The 18,184-nt window shown below is 44.7% G+C and overlaps 2 protein-coding genes across 2 annotated transcripts; one reads left to right on the forward strand and one right to left on the reverse strand.

The window, feature by feature from the left end:
- Positions 1 to 215: 215 nt before the first annotated feature.
- Positions 216 to 13,079, forward strand: alg9 (ALG9 alpha-1,2-mannosyltransferase; the record flags this gene model as incomplete). The annotated part of the gene is made up of 15 exons (XM_079737719.1): positions 216 to 355; positions 1,388 to 1,523; positions 1,857 to 1,991; positions 2,240 to 2,310; positions 2,697 to 2,785; positions 3,181 to 3,316; positions 3,659 to 3,746; positions 3,953 to 4,058; positions 7,580 to 7,702; positions 8,062 to 8,216; positions 8,435 to 8,564; positions 9,085 to 9,232; positions 10,471 to 10,600; positions 10,964 to 11,094; positions 11,939 to 13,079. 15 exons carry the CDS (start codon positions 216 to 218, stop codon positions 12,069 to 12,071), a joined length of 1,851 nt encoding a protein of 616 aa, XP_079593845.1. The 3' UTR covers positions 12,072 to 13,079.
- Positions 13,080 to 14,210: 1,131 nt separating this feature from the next.
- layna (layilin a) lies at positions 14,211 to 17,263 on the reverse strand (the record flags this gene model as incomplete). Its single annotated transcript, XM_079739057.1, has 6 exons — positions 14,211 to 14,594; positions 15,024 to 15,351; positions 15,441 to 15,537; positions 16,218 to 16,375; positions 16,891 to 17,188; positions 17,248 to 17,263. The coding sequence occupies 6 exons, from the start codon at positions 17,261 to 17,263 to the stop codon at positions 14,211 to 14,213; spliced, it is 1,281 nt and encodes a 426-aa protein (XP_079595183.1).
- Positions 17,264 to 18,184: the final 921 nt, after the last annotated feature.

The following is an 18,184-nucleotide window of genomic DNA, read 5'->3' on the forward strand; positions in this document are numbered from 1 at the left end:
GCTTTGTGCATTGTTCACATTGCATATCCAAATTTTTACAGAGACCCAAGAAATGTACAATTTCGAGGGGGTACCAGCAACGAGTTTATTTAAAAATCATCGCACACTGCCACCTTTCGGTCAACCATCGTCATAACCGTCTTGGCGGATGTGGGCCTGAGCTGTAATTCCGATCCGTGGCGGAAGCGGACGAATTATTTGAAGCTAATGAAAACATGGCGGCGAAGGGGCTTCGTCAGCGGACCAAACGAGTCAGCAGGCAAGATGCAAATAACGTCAACGTCCCCGCAGAAGCTCGAATATCAAAAGAGGAAAAGGGCAGCGATGAGGGCAAACTATCAGAGACACGCCAAGAGTAAGTAGTCGCGAATGTAACGTCACCTCTGGCCCGACCCACTTTGCCTGCTCCACCTGAGAGGTGTTAGCGTACCCGGTTTTACTATCGTGCTTTTATAGCCAACACAATAACATTGGGTCATAGTTTCATTGTGTGATTGATGGTTTAAGGCCCGTTTTGCACAGTGTTTGATAGTGTTTCATCGGCTTGCGTCGACCAGACGATCTGTGTGTGTGTTTGTGTGTGACAGTCTTGCTGTTAAAGGTACAGTATGAGAGACTCATTCATTCGTTCTGTGATGGCGTGTCACAAACGCTGGCTGCACTTGAAATAATTATCATCTGGTGGTAAATGGCTCGTTTGAATTTGGTGTCACCAGTGTTCAAAAATGCCATGTTAAACAATTGAACCAGTGGAAATGTAGCTTACGGCGTTGTCCAGTGACTGCTTTCTATTCATAACGTGGAAAGCGGAAGTCCATTGGAAGAGGTGTGTGTGTGTGTGTGTGTGTGTGTGAAGTTGTTTGGATGAACGGCTCTCAAGAAAGCTGCAAGTAGTCGGGAGGCCAAGAAAACAGCCTGCTCTTCAAATGTATTTTTACAGTAGTTTTTACAGGCTTAGCACCACTAATAAATACAAATTATAACCGAAAATTGTAACCGAAAGGTCGCTAGTTCGATCCCCATCTCCTCCTAGCTGATTGTTGATGTGTCCCTGAGCAAAACACTTAACCCTAACTGCTCCTGACGAGCTGGCTGTCACCTTGCATGGTTGACTCTGCCGTCGGTGTGTCAATGTGTATATTAACTGATGTAAGTCGCTTTGGATAAAAGCGTCTGCTAAATGCCCTAATTGTAATTGTAAATTATAATGTCAACCGAGAAACCCGTAGTTCTTATGACAGAAAAGATGATTGGATTCATGTTTCCTTGTGATAATAAAAGTGTGCCTGTGTGTGTGTGTGTGTGTGTGTGTGTGTGTGTGTGTGTGTGTGTGTGTGTGTGTGTGTGTGTGTGTGTGTGTGTGTGTGTGTGTGTGTGTGTGCTACAGGTCAGTAGGCCGAGGGGGACAGGTGTGGGCTCCAGAAGGATCTACAGCGTTCAAATGCCTGCTGTCTGCACGCTTCTGCGCTGCCTTGCTCAGCAACATCTCTGACTGCGATGAAACCTTCAACTACTGGGAGCCTGTACGCAGTAATGATTCATTTCCGGTTTCTCTACGCTTATTACATCATAGTCGCTAGGATTAAGTTAAACCATTTTTTTGGCAAGATTATTCTATTAGGTTTTTTTGTACAGATCAAGTTATACTGATAAGGTAAATCAATTTGTTTAAGGTTTGTTTTGATAAATGTGAAAAAATCTGCAACTACCTTCTCATTAATAATATATATATTATTACAGATTTATTTTCTTGTACATTTTTCCCTTTATTGTTGTTATTGTAATTAAGTCCCTTTTGAACACAAGCATCTCAATGCCTTAATAGTAAGTGATTGTGTAATCTCCATCCTGTGCAGATGCACTACCTGTTGTATGGAACAGGGATGCAGACATGGGAATACTCTCCACTCTACGCCATCCGGTCGTATGCCTATCTCTGGCTACACGCGCTCCCTGCCTGCATACACGCCCATGTACTGCAGACCAATAAGGTAGTAACACTGGACATGGCCTTCACTAATGTAGCATAGAGACGTATGTTTGCACAAATGTTAGATTCTTCACATGTTTTATGTTTTTTTAATAAAAAAACATAATTCCTTTACTGTCCTAAATATGGTTTTAGGGAATACTGCATAGTCATGATATTTCTTCCATGTTTACAGTACAGACTTGTCTATGTCATAAATCTGTCTTTTCCCATGAATGAAGTTGTGAAAGGAAATACGTTTTGTTCCAGGTGTTGGTGTTCTACTTCGTACGATGTGTTCTTGCGTTTTGCTGCTGTGTTTGTGAACTTTACTTCTACAAGTGAGTCTGCCTTAACTCCAATTTAAATGGGCCCCTATTTAACCACCATGTAAGATGGTGATTAGCCTTAAAGACGTCATTTAAAATGAGTACTGATCAAGATGCATGATGGATTGTTACGGCCCTATCCATTGGACTGTTCCAACTGGTCTGCTGTGCTATTTATCATACTTCTGGGTGGACACCACATGTGATATCACTCTAGGTTAGATTTTGAAATGGCTTTTCTGGCTACCCAACATCAAACCTGATGGTAAATAAGGGAAAAAACACATTCAGTTGCTCATAGTTACCATGAATTGAATCACCAGCTGATCTCTTGCTTTGGCGCTAACCATAGCTAGGAAGCTGATTGGCTGTTGTTTGTGTGTGTGTGTTGGACGCAGGGCGGTGTGTAAGAAGTTTGGTCTGCATGTGGGTCGCCTGATGTTGGCGTTCCTGGTGCTGAGTACCGGAATGTTCTGTTCCTCCGCAGGTTGGTTCCGGTCCAAGCCGGTTCTGTCCTTCGCATCGCTAGCATTTTCCTCCTTCTCCTTATTTGTGTTTCCAAAGTAGACCCTGGGTGCAATTACCCATGCTGGCCATATTCATTTTGTTTGAATATAATGTTATTACTAATATTCTTGGATATTCATTCATAATTGTAATGATTTCTTTTAGTGTAACATTTGACTGTCCTGAACTCACACAGAAGATATGAGTCTATCGTCTGAACCTTTTTGTTTCTGCATGATGTCATCCAATTACATCTTATTGCAATTGCTTTATATATGTTTATATATTCCATGACCCGTAATTGTTAATTACGGCTAAGGTTACATTTGAACATGCTGAGATGACTGCATCTCTACATCTCTTCTTCCCCCCCAGCGTTCCTTCCCTCCTCCTTCTGCATGTATACCACGTTGGTTGCCATGACGGGCTGGTTCCAAGACTCAATTCCATTGGCTGTCATGGGCGTGGCAGCTGGAGCTATTGTAGGCTGGCCATTCTCCGCTCTGATTGGGTAGGACATCGAACAATCCATCCCAGCTTTATTGATGGAACACATTTCATATACAGTGGATGCAACACAACGGTCACTGACGCTGTACATTAAAGAAAGAAACCGGTGAAAATGCCATACATTTTAATAAAAACGCATGCACACTGGACATGAAGGCAATGAAAAGCAATAAAAATTGAGTACATATAATTTTTAATCTAATCTGTCTATTTTAATTGCTTATCGTAGTTTGTGTAATGCAATGAATCCGGAGATACTTTGGATTGATGTGGGAGAATATATCAAGGCATAGCCATTTCGATTGACGATCAGTAATGAAGTCCTTTCTATTCTCCGCTGCAGGATCCCCATCGCCTTTGACCTGCTGGTGATGAGGAGGGAGTGGAGAAACTTCATCATCTGGTCGGCCCTAGCGCTGTTGCTAATCCTGGTCAGGAACACACACACACACACACACACACACACACACACACACACACACACACACACACACACACACACACACACACACACACACACACACACACACACACACACACACACACACACACACACACACGGTTAATGTTGCATGGTTGTGAAAAGCTAGAGACAAATAAAGTTCAGGCACTTATTCTCCTTCCTGTGTGTTCCAAGGTTCCCGTGGTGATGGTAGACTCTTTCTTCTACGGGAAGCTGGTCATCGCACCTCTGAACATTCTGCTCTACAATGTCTTCACACCGCATGGCCCTGACCTTTACGGTAACCCATCGCAAACATGTTGCCATTGTCATAGTGATGTCACTGGGTGTATTCGACTTGGCTAACACTTACACTAGTTCGAAAACACTGCTTAGATTAGATACAAGAGAGGCCTCAGGCCTTTATATAAGACTTTTTATAAGCAGAGAAGTGCTGATGTATTACTTATTAGAGCTGTAACGATACACCAACTCACGATTCGGTTTGCGTCATGATTTTTGGCCCACGGTTCGATACATCCCACGATTTTTTTAAATTTAAAAAGCAGTTTATTTAAACAACACTCATATAACAATTAACTTAATGTAATATTTAATAACAAATAATTTGGAACACTGAACAGATTTGAACAGAAAGAATACTATTAAAGTATAGCAAAATGAATAAATAAATAACCAAAGATTGCAGTTGGAGGATGCTTGCAGGTAGGCAAAAAGCCTCAACTAGTTTTGTGGTTGAGGCTTATGTATTTGAAAATATTAATGTAAAATAAATAATAGTAATTTGAATAGTTTGGTAGCACTAACCAGCGTTCCCGCTAGAAAAATCGGTGCCGGTCAAAGTGACCTGCATAGGTTTAGTTTTTGGTCAAATATCCTATTATCGCTTCTTATTAGGCTATGTAGCTTAAATAATGACATTATCAGGCCGTATAGAATGCAACATGTTTAATAGCCTGACTTTCAAATAGATGGGGAAAAAACATGAACGTCTGATTCGCAATAACGAGACATAGTGTTACGAGTAGCATATGTGTGTGCGCGAGAATGGCTGTGTGTGTGTTTGTGTGTGGGAGTGACGTCAACGAGTGAGTTGACGAGCGAGGAGAGCGAGCGGTAGCGTGTGTGTGTGTGTGTCTAGTGAAGAAACAAACGAGTCCGGTAGAATAAAGTACCCAGCCTGTCAACAGTGGCGCCGGAATGATTTGAGTGGTGGGGGGGGGGGCAAATGCGCGTGCATGTGACAAACAGCGCGTGACACCTCATCATCCTATAGCCGGCCGCACTCACACACCGGCGCCGTAGCGACGCGGTGCGCAGTTCACGTGTGTCAATTGCCGCTCCTAGCACCAATAGGAAGCGGCACGCTGCAGCACCGTGGTGATCCAAATAATGTGTCGTCACCGCAAAGTAAACACTGAATCCTCTTAATAACCTTCTTCGCTGACATCATCATCATCCTCATCATCATCTCAATCATCCTTATAGATGGCTTTTGGATTTGACTTTAGAAACTTTGGTTGTGTTTAATGCAGTGCTTCATGCAGCATCAACGCAGCAACAAAGTGTAAATAACAATGGATCCCGAGCTATCCATTATGATGGCGGTCCTCTGCGTAGTGCAGTGAAGTCTAGTTAGTAGAGATGCGCGGATGAGCTGTAATGTCATCCCGATTTTGAGTTCCGTGTTCTGCGTCCTGACAAAAAGCCTGTTGGCTCGCTAAAATGTCCAACCACTATGAAATGTCCCCTGTTGTCAGCGAACATAGCCAACGTGGTCTTATTATAGCACGATCATTAACTAAAAGCCACATAGAAAGAATAAAGCATCCAGCTTATGATTTCAACAATGTGTGAGGGCATATGCAGCAGGGATGATCGCACATTGGAATGCTTATGGAAAACCAGCGGACGAGCGCTGGGCGGAGATTTCAGAATCAGGGAGATTATAGAAAAATATAATTAGTCAGTTTGCCGTTTGTCTAGTCAATATGTTAACCTACTTATTATATATTTATTTATTTCAACCGCGACCCGCCCGCAATTCCTCAGAGTATTACTTTTTTTCACGCAATCCACCCAACCCGTGGATTATCCACGGTGTCCACGGGTATGACCGCCAACCGCACATCTCTACTACTCTTTACTTTACTAGTTAGTTCTTTACTAGTTAGTAAACACTGCCCGTGAGCTCCAGCTGTTTGCGGGATTCCCTCCATGTCAACAATGGATACGTCATGCGAGTCCCCCAAATTTCTGGCATGCCAAACTTTCGTTGTGGGATTTTCAAGTGTTGCAGACGAAGAAATTGCAGATCGCAAGCATGTCACATTACAAGACCTCGTCTCGTCGCCGTCTTTTCAAAATCGTGTACGACTCGCAAATTTGTCTGCCACGAACGAATCGGGGAAAAATCGGGCTGAAATCGTGTAGTCTGAACCAGCCATAAACAAGCAGCAGCAGCGCCATTGTGGGAATTCCCTAGACCAAACGAGACTCGTGATGATAGATAAAAACAATACTTTATTAAAGCATGCAATTGTGATGTAGAACAAAATAAAAAGAAAACATGAAGTGCTTGCATGATATTTAAGCCTACAGCGATCGTTAGTTAACTTGTGTGGCGGTGCCTTATCATTTGTTTACTCATGGGCCATGGCAACGCGATTGCTACCTGCTGTAGTACAATTACAATTAGGCCATTTAGCAGACGCTTTTATCCAAAGGGACTTACATCGGTTAATACACACATTGACACACCGACGGCAGAGTCAACCATGCAAGGCAACAGCCAGCTCTTCAGGAGCAGTTAGTGTTAAGTGTCTTAACACTAGTTTTACGTGTCTTAACACTAACTGCATCAACACTCTAGCTAGGAGGAGCTGGGGTTCGAACTAGCAACCTTTCGGTTACAAGACAACTTTTTAGACTCAATCAATATAAGGTTGCTGGGAGACGAGCTCTGTTCGTTTGTATAGTAACAATATTAGGCCAAAACATTACTAAGAAACAAAATAGGTCATCAATACAGGTTAAAAGAAATAATATTTTTTAATTTTTTTCCACGAAAAGTGGGGTGGCCATTGGCCTCATAGGTTCCGGCGCCTATGCTTGTGAAGCCATTTGAGGGATTGAACTGTGGTTCAGGGCTCTACAAATAAACATGAGTTGAGTCATACAGTTCAAGTCCAGCACCTCAATGAAGAGTTTTTGTTTGCATAATTTATTTTCCATCAATTTACTTCTTTAGCAGTACCCTCATAAATACCAATGTCATTCAAATACATCTTTCACAAGGCGTCTGGACATTTGTGACACATTTTGACAGGCTGGAAAGTCCTTTTGAGCAACCACGGATCAATTAATGATCTTTGTACTGTGGTCTGAACCTCGGCCAGTGTTGACACAAGCAGAATCATTTCCCGCATTTGACTAGAGAGCAAGACACGTAAACACCAATTTGTTGTTCTTTCAAATGTCATGAGGGACAGGACAGCCTAGTGGTTATGGTGTTTGGCTCCCAGCTGCAATCAGAAATGCATGAAGCATAGCCAGCACCAACTATTGGTAATGGTTCTAGGTGTTTCTCCAACTGAGACACCTTACTAGGCCCCAGTGACGTATCTCAGCCCTTTTGAGTTGCTTTCAAAGTTCAAGCTCTAGCATGGCGAACAGGGCAGTCATCTCCCCCCTAGTCATGTACACTGCCTTCAGAGTAGCTACATGGGGCCCTATCAAACCCGGGAGCACCTCGACCCGATGCAGACCTTGTAAACTGGTATTTTGATGTTCTGGTTCCAGGGACAGAGCCCTGGTCCTTCTACTTCATCAACGGCTTCCTGAACTTCAACCTGGTGTTTGCTCTGGCCCTGCTGTCCCTGCCTCTCACCGCTCTGATGGAGAGCCTGCTGCACCGCTTCAACGGTGAGGACGCCACCACTGCCCTCCCCTTCTCGCTGTCAGACCGCTGTCCATATTGTCCAAGCCACCGCCTCACACCTGGACCAGTGTCCTTATGGGTCCCAGCCGGGGTTATAGGAAATTGAATTGAAGTGTATCATATGGTAGGATTGTCTCTAGCTCTCAGGTGTTTTGACTCAGTCACTGCAGTCCCCATAGATTGTGATGTTCGTTGAGTTTTAATGTAGCATATAAATAGTGTGCGTGCCTTCATGTATGTGTGCCTGTATAATTTATTGAAAGTCCTTTGTAATCCTTTTGTATGGTTTATTCAAATGTGTGTGTGTGTGTGTGTGTGTGTGTGTGTGTGTATGTGTGTGCAGTACAGAACCTGGGCCGCCCGTACTGGCTGACCCTGTCCCCCATGTACCTGTGGATGTTGGTGTTCTTCACACAGCCTCACAAGGAGGAGCGCTTCCTCTTCCCCATCTACCCCCTCATCTGTCTCAGTGCCGCCGTGGCCATGTCCTCTCTCCAGGTATGCCCTCTTTCCCAAGCTACTGCACCGAAAGCCGCGAGTCGCCAACGCTGCATCCTGTTAACTCTGCTCCTCAAAGTTGTTTTTTAACAACCCCTCCCTCAGCCCTTCCCTTGACTCGGCTGGTTGACCGTAAAAAGGTGCACAGCACAAAAGTGCTTTCAACATTCGAAATTCAAGTCTTGGTTGGGTCACTCCAGTGTCTTCTCTCCCCACAGAAATGCTACCACTTCCTGTTCCAGCGGTACCGCCTGGAGCACTACACAGTCTCATCCAACTGGCTGGCCCTCAGCTCCCTGCTGGCGTTCACCGTCCTGTCGCTGTCCCGCTCTGTGGCGCTCTTCAGAGGTAATGAACACATACACACGCAACACCTTGGACGATTAAGTTATTCTGCAGATGCATTCATCCACTTGTGTCACTTGTGGTGGACTCAGACGCATGTTATTAAGGACATCAACGGGCAGGTGGTTGGGGTATCTTGCTCTAGGGCGGCTACAGGTGAGCCTTCGGACATTTGGGGATGGAGGGCGGGACCCTTCAGCTGGGAGTTAGACGCCCTGCCCTGGCTAGACACTGGGGATGTAATCAGTGCATGTGAATGCACTGTAAATGGCTCAGGATTATCACTATATAGTGCCACCTGACGCCCGTTGGGTGGAGCCTTTGAATGGAGCCGTCGGCATCAACCAAACGGACATAGTGAAAGTTCAATGCTCAGCTGCAGATACAGAGAAAAATGACTCTCAAACAATGTGAAGCAGCAACATCAATAGTACCATTGAGTTAGTATAAATATTGTGAGTATAATTTAACAATTTGTGTGTGTGTGTGTGTGTTTTTGAATTGTGTGTGTGTTTGTGCGCAGGATACCACGCGCCTCTGGACCTTTACCCTGAGTTCCACCGCATCGCCAGGGACCCCAGCCTGCATGGCGTGCCGGACGGCCGGCCTGTGACGGTGTGCGTGGGGAAGGAGTGGCACCGATACCCCAGCAGCTTCCTGCTCCCCCACAGGTCAGTGGTAGCATGTCCCTCTCCTCAGAGATGTGATAGGAGGTAGCAGATGACGTAGAAGATAGGAGATAGGAGATGACATGGGAGATGGTAGACTGGGTAGACCCGCCCATCCTGCTGGCGATTTGAGTTCGCCCTGCACAAGGGTCTGGAGAAGAGCAATACATTTCTTTCTGCTTCTAATACGTTTTTGAGTCAGTTGAACTGGGCCCGTTGATCACGCCTCTTGTGCTGAAGAAAATGAAAGCAGCTTCCCCAGACCAACGTGCAATCTACGATTGAGCTTGGCCTGGCAATAGCCAGGCTAGGGAGATGGGAGATGACATAGAAGATAGGAGATGAGATTGGAGATAGCAGATAGAAGAAGACATAGGAGATAGGAGGTGAAATTGGAGATAGGAGATCAGTGACAGGATATGGTTGGAGATGAGATATAAGATATATTTGTGTTTTATGCCCACGGTAAAAGTCTGCGTCAAATAAACTACAAAATATATTATATTCAAAATATATGAATATATTATATTCCAATCAGGTCAAATGGTTTCATGTAAAACAGGATGTTAGAAAAGTGTGTATACCATATATCTTCTATAGCAGTGTTTCCCAAACTTTTTTCCCCATTTTTTTTAAATTACAAACCATCGCGACTCAATTCACAATAGGCCTTATTTATAAAATCGTGAGAAGAACATTGTATCTAGTAGATACAATGTTGCGCCGCGCAGCAGCCAGTACAAATGGGCTAAATGAGACCAAATAAATGTATTTAGGCGGAGTTCACCTCTCCTTGTTTAAGCTATCTCATTGTTGGTATTTCCTCTCAAAATGTACATTAGCCTTTCAACTAGATTCAATTCAAAGTAAAATTATCAGAACAATACAAACATTTAGTACTATCAAAAACATGCTTCTTGTTGAAAGTCTTTTTAATGCTAATGTAAAAACAAAATAAAAATAAAATCTTTTTGTTCAATTTATTTGGCGACCCAATTCAAATCTCCCGTGAACCACATGTGGGTCGCGACACAGTTTTCGGGAAAGACTGTTCTATAGTATGTATTAGGTTTACCTTTCAAGATTTTATTGGATAGGCCGCACCCTAATCAAAGTAAAATAATCAATATTAAACGAAGTAGTCATTTTATGTTTGACTGGACGGACTAGGAAGTGACTTGACAGGGTAGGATGTACATTTCTGTGGATGCTATCTCCAACTCACTATTCTCCATCTCCAGCTGGCAGCTCCAATTCATTCAATCAGAGTTTAAAGGACAGCTTCCTCAGCCGTACGCGGCCGGCCCAACGGCGACTCAGACTATTCCGGCCAATATGAACGACCAGAACTTGGAAGAACCAACCAGATATGTAAGTCAATCAGGAGCTGGAACCAATCAGGAGCTACTTCAAAATTAAATTCAGGCATTGGATTAAGGAGGGTTTCGTTGGGTTTAATTCTGATGAAAGATATGATTTTGATATAGGTTTGGTCTGTTTAAAGGTGACATATTATGCTACCAGGTGTGAGTGTGATTAGCCGTTACAAGCCGTTTTGAAAATCTGCCTCTTCTGACATCACAAGTGGACGTGTCCACCTAGATGTATGACGGATAGATGAGCAAGGTTTACTACAGTCCACTGGGTAGGCTGGTAGACTGATCTATTCAGTCTACCAAGGATTTAAAGAATAAAAACCTTTGAATCTTTGTGTCCTACTCTACTGTGTTCCAGATGGATTTGCGGCAGTGTCATTACCTGGTTGACCTGGACCGCCATAATGAAACGCCCCTAGAACCACGCTACTCTGCCAACAAAGAGGAGTGGACCGTCATCGCCTTCAAGCCATTCTTAGACGCTTCCAGGTATTATAATATTTGTCCATATAGATCGGGAAAATAAGCCCCTTCAGGGCGAACCGGACCCCTAAAAATATTAAAGTTAATCAAAAACTCATCCATAGTGGCTTGGTAGTAGGTTACGTTTTTTTCTGGTAGGCTTTCAGATCAGCTGACGTCGCTTAGCAGCCGAATATGCTGGGGTTGATAAGTTACCGGACTACTTGTGGACTGCTACGAAAGACGTGAATCAGAGGCAAAAAATCCACTTTCCTTGACAGCTGTCAATTATGCTTTGCAATGGTCAATTATGCAAAAAGAATTGACCGCCGAACGTTGAAGTGAATGGCGCATTCTACAGCATAAAGAAGAGCCGTGTAATAAATACAGATAACATGCTATTACTATTTACACTATTTTCGGTTTGCTCCATAGTGACTTCCGATCTAGGGTTTAGAAGCAGGTAATGGGGTCATTAGCACACACTAGCCTCTACACCAGGGCTTGGCTATTACATTTGGTTTCGGGTTAAGAGCCTTAAGATGGCAGTCCACAACGTTGATGGAAGCAGAAAACCGTTAAACTTTTTTATTACACTCTTAGTTTGGTTTTTATTTTAATATGATTTTATGGTTAAGTCCAAACCACACAGCCTAGCTGGGATAGACATTTTTAATGAATTGCTGCATCCCAAGAACTACAACCACGATTCAGGCTTTGTGTGCGGCATTGCTGCATTAAAGCGATAGGATTCAGCTGATATGAGGTGATGAGACGCTCCTGGCGAAACAGCGGTGTGCTCTGTAAAATGAGTGTGTTGAATTATTAAACCGATTAATTAAACCTGCCTCTATTGTCGTCTTTTTTGCAGGTCATCTCCTGTGTTCCGAGCGTTTTTCGTGCCGTTGCTCTCCGAACAGCACACCAGCTACATTAACTACGTCATCCTGAAACCACGCCGACAGAAATCATCACCTCGACGACGGCATCACGCCGGACGCTAAAGGCTGGACGCACACCTCGCAAAACACCTGCTCCTCCTGTCTGACGGCTGCTTGTTTTGTTGTCGTTTTTTCTGACCCCAACTCTCGTCCGATACCTGTGATGAAGTTGAGCGTGCCACTGTCTGTCCGTGTCATGAAGTCGGTTGAGTATCAAACCTTTAAGAACACGTGTTTCAGTGTGCTTCCTTTAAAGAATAAGGGCGGAACCTACATCTGGTTCTCTTATCGACAGCATTAAAGGATCAACAGTGACAGTGAATATCCCCCTGCTTCGAGCGTTTCATCTAGCGATCTGCTAATGAGATGCTTCTCTCCAGAGCAGCCCAGGTTGCCTGAAAGCATTGTTGAAATCGAATCGCATACATTATCATAACGAGAGCATCCCGTCCATGATTGGGTAAAGGCAATGCATCCTCATGATTCATTTGAAAACCAAAATATGCTTCTGGTTGAAGCGAAGAGCATCAGGTGATACCTGCCACAATCTTAACAAGCATAGAATTTGCTGACCAAAGAAATGGGCGGTTTTATTTTGGGTTACAAGGTGCTTTTTGGAAGTCTCCATGCCACAAGCAGAGCGTCCATTCTAGATAGATATGGGAGCAGGGACATTGACGTTGCTCTAGGTCTTTTCATTGGGGACGTTAGCAATGCGAGAGCTCTAGAGAGCATCGCCAACTTTGTGCTTTATGGCTTGTGATTGTGTCAGTACCACGTGAGAGAGGTCCATCGACCTCAACTTGAAGGATTTTATGTTCAATTAATTATTTTTCCCTGGGTGCATGTGTTCGAATGTCCAAGATTTAATTTTCCACTCCCAGTTTCGCCATTGGCCACACCTTTCAACTTGATCTTTTTGGGTCTCTTTTCAAGACACAACTGACAAAGTGGCTGAGACAAACAATTGTTTTTGTTATGTCTAAATTTACCACATCAGTTCGCTCCATTGCATCAGACTGGTAAATCGTGTGTAACTGACAGCGAGTGAATCATTTAACATAGAGACAGTATTGGAATGAGTGTAGGATGTGAATAAATTGTGTTCTTTTAATCGTTGTCATTTCATGATTTTCCCAACACACACAAAAGAGATACGTGTTCATTCCATTCAGTTTTAATTTTCCTCTTGTAGGTTTCCTCTTGTATTACAAACATACAAACTGTTAGCTCGACAAGCCATAATACACTTGTATGTTAAGGAATTGCAGGTAAACACAATTAGCAGTCAATGTCATGCCATTACTTTAGTCAGGCAGCAGGCACTCATATTCAATGAATACAACCCACGAATCCCCTTAGACTGCTAGTCTTGTAACTATTCAACAGAGGGAAGTGATCCAAGGCGTCAATATTCATGATGGATGGACTGACAGACGGACGATACCAACGCTATGAACCACGAAAGCTGCTATAGACATGAATAAGCTGAAACTAAAGCTATCCACCAATCCCAAATTGGGTGTCGGTTATTAAAACGTGTAGTGTTTGACTAATTCATATTTGAGTTATTACAATTTGGTTACAATGAGTAGAGCCCTTCTTGTTGACGGTGTCCTGATCCTTTGAACGTGGAGATAATGCGAGATGTTTTGTCCATTTGTTACCCCCGTTTTGACCATGTTAATGTTACCTGGATAATTCCTATACATATTTAAACTTGAAAAGGGTGTGATATGTAAAAAAAAATAAGTTCTTGAGGAATATTCTTAAACTCAAAATGTATAGAATACATTTTGATCATGGTCTGCTCTCTTATTAAGGTATATTAAATATTGAAATAGTTGGCAGTTTCCTTTGCCACTCAAAAAGGAGGCACTCTCAGGATTCTGAAACAAGCCAACATAACAAGGCCATGCAAACAGGACACCCACAGCCATCCCCAGTCTAATTCTATGTGCATTTTCTTCATGAAGATGAAGAAATGTTGTCTCCCAAACTTCATGTGATATTCCTATTTGTTTGGGATTACATGCCTCAACTGACTATTTCAGAGATTGTGCCCCAGGTAACTCAAATTTTCAAGAAGATCAACTTTGCAGTTGCCGCTGCAGGAACATATGGCTTCATATATATGTGCATATGTAACATATGGCTTTATAGACCTATACTTTAAGCTTTGTACATAACATGGGAGTTGGGTCAGTAGCCCTCACTATTGACCCATTGTGCTTCATTGAAATACCGTCGGCTGCCAGTGAATCCAAGGTCACTTCTGTAGCAATCGATGTTTGTTGGGTAGGGATTTTGACTTCCGTAGTTTCCCAATCTGGTCTGGTACGAGCCCTCTTTGCCATTGGTCATATATGTCTGGTACAGGTCGGCCTTGATCATGTTCGCTTCCGGACCAAGGGAAGGATCGTAAAGGTCACTCTTCTCTCTTCTGAACCCATACATCTCCTGCTCTACGAAGCTGCCGCTGCCGTAGAACTCGCTCTTTGTGGTGCGTCTACCCGGAGCTCTTTTGTAAAACTCTTGGTTGTCCGAGCGCCACAGGCTGGTGTTGTACGAGTCTCTTTTCCCCGACTGCTCATGGTTGCGGTCGAATCCCTCTGTCTTTGTCGAGCGACCCAGGCTGCGGTCAAATCCCTCAGTCTTCGTCGAGCGAACCAGGCTGCGGTCTAATCCCTCCGTCTTCGTAGAGCGACCCAGGCCGCGGTCTAATCCCTCTGTCTTCGTGGAGCGACCCAGGCTGCGGTCTAATCCCTCAATCTTCGTCGAGCGACCCAGGCTGCGGTCAAATCCCTCAGTCTTCGTCGAGCGACCCAGGCTGCGGTCAAATCCCTCCGTCTTCCCAGAGCAACCCAGGCTGTGGTCGAATCCCTCCGTCTCTCCTGAGCGACCCAGGCTGCGGTCAAATCCCTCCGTCTTCCCAGAGCGACCCAGGCTGTGGTCGAATCCCTCCGTCTTTGTTGAGCGACCCAGGCTACGGTCGAATCCCTCTGTCTTTCCAGAGCGACCCGAGCTGCTGTCGTACATGTCGGTCGTACCGCGGCGCCCAAGGCTAAGGTTGTTGAGGTCAAAGTTGAGGAATCCGCTCTCTGTGCTGGCCAACGTTACGAAGCCGCTCTCTGTGTCGCGACCCCCCATGTTGTCGTAGTCGCCGGTTGGAGTGTCAGGAGAGGAGCACAAGAAGGAGGTGTTTTTGGTCTGCGGTCGCGTGGTGGACAGGTCGTCTTCTTTTTGGGAGCGGATAACATTGTAGACGTCCGTCGAAGTGGGACTGGGGCAGAGGCCCGGTTCTGTGTGGCACACTACCGATTTCTGCCGCCTCCTTCTCCTTCTTTTACAGATGGAACACAAATGACCCAGGCATCATGTTACAACCTGATGAAGTGCGAGAAGAACGGACATGTACCACACAACACTTACCGCCCAATGCACAGTTTTAAGCAGCATACGGCCAGCAGCGTGAGTAAAAGTAACAGCAGGGGAATGACAGGAAGCATGATGTAGATCCAATTCAGGCCTGTGGAACACACATGACAAGACCTGGGTTATGAGAAAGTTATCCATATTTGCAGTATGTTCAACTGGCATTTAGGTACTTGGAGATGGTTCAGAACTCCAATTGAGAATGGGTGTGGTGTAGTTAAGGTCAGGGTAAGGATCTGTCTTTGTTCCCCTGGCATTTGGGTTGAGTATGGATGGTTAAGTGTAGGTAAGTATGACTATTGGGTTGGACATGATTTAGCCATAGTTAAGGGTGTGGTGTGGCGTGGTTTAAGATCTGTAGAAAAGCAGTTCACTCTGCACTCTTAACATGTCCAGACTATAGTAAATAAGTACTTTAGAGATGGATATAACCTGTGTCCTTGGATTTGTTGCGGTCAGCTGGATCCCAGGGCAGTTCAGATGTAAGTAGCCCATCTGCAATCAACCACAGCAGACACATTTAAACACTTTGACCAATAAATCAGTTGAAGCCTCTTGGTCTATACGCACCAGTCTGGGTGGAGTTGGGAGGAGCAGCAGCCTCCAAAGTCTTCTCTGAAAGACACATAAAATGCAGCCCGACCTTAGGTCCACAGCCGTTTGAGGACATATGTAGTTTCGTTATACAATATGTACAGAAGTGGTTTTGGGTTCACTGGCTCTCTAAGGTCCAGTGGAGGGGACCCCGGGGGAACGGTACGGTGGATGGATTACCTGCCGTGTATTTGCAGATGAAGTTATTCCGCGTCTCACAGTTGTCGTCGTTCCACTGGAACATGTACAGTCCACCCATGCTGGGGGGCGCGGACGGCTGGTGATACATCACCACACACACCTCGTAGCCACAAGAGGGCTCGTCAGTGTGCCAGTTCCTGCACAGCAGGCAGTCATTATCATCATCGTCAACACCAACAATTGCATCGTCATCGTCCTCTTAATCAGAATGGGATGATGATGTTGTTTTTTCCGTGGAAAAACGTATAGTATGTAGGCAAGAAAATGATGTAGTTTCTTTATATACATAAAGTGTTTAATAATTATATTTCCTTTGAACATACATTTTAATTTCTTCCATACTATCAACATTGTCACCATCATCATTACTATCACCATTTTCATCAAAAATGCAACGCCAGCGGGGTCACACACGTGTACACACACACACACACACTTTTGTTATCACAAGAAAACATAAATGCAATCATCTTTGCTGTCATAAGAAAGACGGGTTGCTCGGTTTACACACACACACACACACACACACACACACACACACACACACACACACACACACACACACACACACACACACACACACACACACACACACACACACACACACACACACACACACACACACACACACACGGGGGGGGGGGGGGACTACCTGTACGTGGCCTTGCTCCCGTCGACCCAGTAGTACAGCGAGGAGCAGTCCAAGCTGCTCTCCTGGTCTCCATGGTTACGGCGCAGGCCGATCCAGAAGTCCCCGTCGGTGGGGCGGATCTCGGAGATGAGCTGCTCGATGACCTGCTGCTCGGACGCCGACTCCACGCCAAGCAGCTCCCCGCCGTCCCGCCGGCACGCCTGCTCCGCCTCCACAAAGTTCAGCCGCCGCCGCGGGTCGGAGAAATACGCCAGTTTGTAACAGGGCCTCTCCCGGCCCACCCTGCACACGCGCTGACCTGCCGACACGCCGCACAAAAACAGCCATGAAAGAGGGCACACACGGCGCACCCCTTACCTTGTAGCTTGTGCATGTGTCCCCATCTAAAGTGTCACGGGATCTGAACGGACTCCCGTCTAAACGTGGCTTGGGGCTCTGTTTAGTAATGGTGTTTATTAAGCAGGTGGTTTGGTGTGTAAAGCATGGGTGGGTTGCTGGCTCAATCCCTGCCCTGGTCCTCCTGGCTGCAGAGCCGTAGTGCTCATGATCAAGCTGCTGGACTCCTACCTGCACGCACGTGCTCTTGCTGCGGCAACTTTGGCACTACATTGACTGCACGGACAAATGTGAGCCTTTATTGAGCCGTAATGACACCCCTGGCTAGTCGTATATACATAATATGCTTAGTATGACTAATATGCTTCAGACAGATTTTGAAAATGAGATAATTAGATTTTCATTTAAATGTATAGTAAAAAATAATATATAATTGGGGCCAGTCCCAGTTAACATATGTACAGATATACAGATACATAACAGGATTGTTGAAGAACGCAAAATGTTAACTGTTCCGGCATATGTCTATGCAAATCAGATAAATACTAGTAGGTGTGTGCGCTTCCTTAACTCTCCTATTGACATAGACATTAGCCTATACTACAACAGCATGATATAATAACTGGTATTCAGGCTTTTGGTTTTGGGGTGCCGCGTATGCCACCAGCAGATGTTTAAGTGGCGCTCTCTGACCCACGCTGAAGAATGTACGGGGGCGCCACGGGATACACATACACGTGGGTATAACAAAAGTTAGGCCTACTCTATATAGGCATTAACCTACCTCTTGCATCGAATAGGTCCACTTCAGAACAGCGAAAAAAAAATGCAAAAAGACAAAACTGTTACGTACATGTATTATATATGCAGTCTATCAGTGTGTCTGTGTCTGGTATTTTTCTCTTACCTGTAATAAGGTTAGTTGCGGTGGATGGAAGAACGTGTAAAAGTAGGAGAT

This window comes from Pollachius pollachius (genome assembly GCF_949987615.1).
Source record: "Pollachius pollachius genome assembly, chromosome: 6".
NCBI classification, from domain to species: domain Eukaryota; kingdom Metazoa; phylum Chordata; class Actinopteri; order Gadiformes; family Gadidae; genus Pollachius; species Pollachius pollachius.